The sequence below is a fragment of the Octopus bimaculoides genome, chromosome 8 (genome assembly GCF_001194135.2).
Source record: "Octopus bimaculoides isolate UCB-OBI-ISO-001 chromosome 8, ASM119413v2, whole genome shotgun sequence".
Lineage (NCBI taxonomy): Eukaryota > Metazoa > Mollusca > Cephalopoda > Octopoda > Octopodidae > Octopus > Octopus bimaculoides.
The window spans coordinates 75,981,668-75,983,857 of record NC_068988.1 but is presented as its reverse complement, the minus strand read 5'-3'; the positions used below and the strand labels follow the sequence as shown (position 1 = coordinate 75,983,857).

Sequence of the window (2,190 nt, the reverse complement as noted above, 5' to 3'; positions counted from 1 at the left end):
TATATATATATATATATATATATATATATATATATATATTCAATTAAAAGGTATGTTAACCTCATGATGGGATGGTTTCATCCAAGGAAATACTAGTTCAATACCTAGTATTTTTGGGGAATGAATTTCCTTAAAATAATATATCATATAAATGGATATAAAGGGTATAAAGTTTATATCCATTTAAAAGAAGAAAAGAAAATAGAGAGTAGGAGTAGGAAGTTAATTGTTTATTATTAACAAATTGGTCATCGCTTCTTACAGCCGAAGACGACCAATTTGTTGTTATTAATAATAAACTATTATCATTAAACTATTATTGACTTCCTAATCTCTATTTTCTTTTATTTTAAATGGATATAAACTCTGTGTGTGTACACACACGAACGTACACTACAAGCAAAATGCAAAATAAAACATAAAATTTATTAAATTCTACACGTGAAAGATGCACATTTATGCAGTATATCAGTATGCATACATATCAAATAAAAATATACATACATTATAAACAGACAAGTGAAGATATGTGAGTGTTTTACGTTGTTTTTAACCACTCCACAAATGGACGGTGTGTGCAAGTTGCAATCGCCAGCCTTGTCACATTGATTCATTCTGCAAATTACGTGTCTGCGGAATACTCGACGTTTTACAATAATTTACAAATAGAATTCTAGGCTGATGGTGGTGGAGTGGAAACTATTCTTTCGAAGTGCCATACTTCATAGAAAAGAAAAGTCTCTTCCGCTTTTTTCCTTATTTTTTCCCCCCTTTCACTAATCTTCTTTCTCACGCAACGGAAATTAATTTGATTCTGAAGACTTTTCTCCCCCCCCCCCCAATTATTTTGCATTTTTGTCCTGCTTCCTATCTTCCTAAGGACAAAACTCCGCTGATTTAAAGAGGTTCAATTGGTTCTACTATTGGTATAGTCATTGTAGAAGTGGAAGAAGGATCTATATATTTATTTATCTCCGCATTTACACAGGCGGTGAGTATTCATACAGCCAGCTCCACGATTAAACACGCTGGTAATTATACACAGCAACTTTTACAATGAATTACAAATGATAATGGCTATATTCACAGCTACACAACCAACATAAACAGTCCAATTGAGATATGTATGAATAAAGTATGAATGAAAACGACATGAAGACAGTAGTAGCACGTTATACCAACCCATTCATTGCTGATGTATGAATGAACACATCATAGTAGTAGCAAAGAAAGGCTGGAATATACTTCTATTAATTTCAAATCAATATGTTGGTGGAGAAATGAATTTGAAATATAATTTTCTCTTGTTGTGTAATAAGTATAGAAAGCAAAAATGAAAAAGCACTGGTATTTCTTACACAATACTTACGCCAGCAATGTAGAGAGATAACGGGAGAAAACAAGGTTTGGTGTAAAGAACAATAATTCCCCACCAACAACATTGAATTTAAATCTTAGGAGGGCACTCAGCAGCCATGAAATTGAACAATAGCTATATACATAAGCAAATATAGAGCGAAGAAGGAGTGGACACACATACACACACACACACAGTAGGTGTAGATGTGTGTGTGTGTGTGTGTATGTATGTTTCTATCTAGCTGTCTATAGATAACTACATGCGCACACACACACACACACACACACTTATATGATGCCTTCTTTCAATCTCTATCGACCAATTCCACTCGCAAGGCATTTGTCTGCCTGTCTAAAATAGAATGCACTTGCCTAGGAAGACGCTTCTATATGTATATGCATGTGTAATTATGTTTGTATATCTATACATACAGACGCATTGTTATACAGCCATGTACATACATATGCCTGCATATGTGTGTTTGTGCGCGCGCTTGTTTACACTCCCCAGATTCGTCTGTCAAATTGTTGCTGACAAGTTAGTGTCAATAACTTACTGTTTGGAAGACATGAATGTATGAAATAAGTTAACCTTTACAGGGAAAAAGATGAAAGAAGCAAAAAAAAAAAAAGAAAAATTAAAGAATATATATATGTAGCCTCGGGCCGACCAAAGCCTCGTGAGTCGATTTGGTAGACGGAAACTGAAAGAAGCCTATCGTATATATATGTATATATTTGTGTGTCGACTTGTTCGACTAAAACCCATCAAGGCAGCGTTACAACATGGCTGCAGTCAAATGGCTGAACCAAGTAAAAGAATAAAAGTAT

At 34.2% G+C, this 2,190-nt stretch overlaps 1 protein-coding gene across 2 annotated transcripts in view; it reads right to left on the bottom strand.

Annotated features, from left to right (window-relative positions):
- Positions 1–2,190, bottom strand: part of LOC106875443 (phosphonoacetaldehyde hydrolase) — a 90,204-nt gene that overhangs the window by 38,090 nt on the left and 49,924 nt on the right. The window contains exon 1 of one of the 2 annotated variants that reach the window (XM_052970198.1): positions 1,370–1,492. The exons of the other annotated variant lie outside the window; for it this stretch is intronic. Within the exon in view, the coding sequence (XP_052826158.1) occupies positions 1,370–1,442 (73 nt within the window). The 5' untranslated portion in view covers positions 1,443–1,492. Of the gene's footprint in view, positions 1–1,369; positions 1,493–2,190 lie in introns of those variants that run through there. 2 annotated transcript variants of the gene reach the window in all.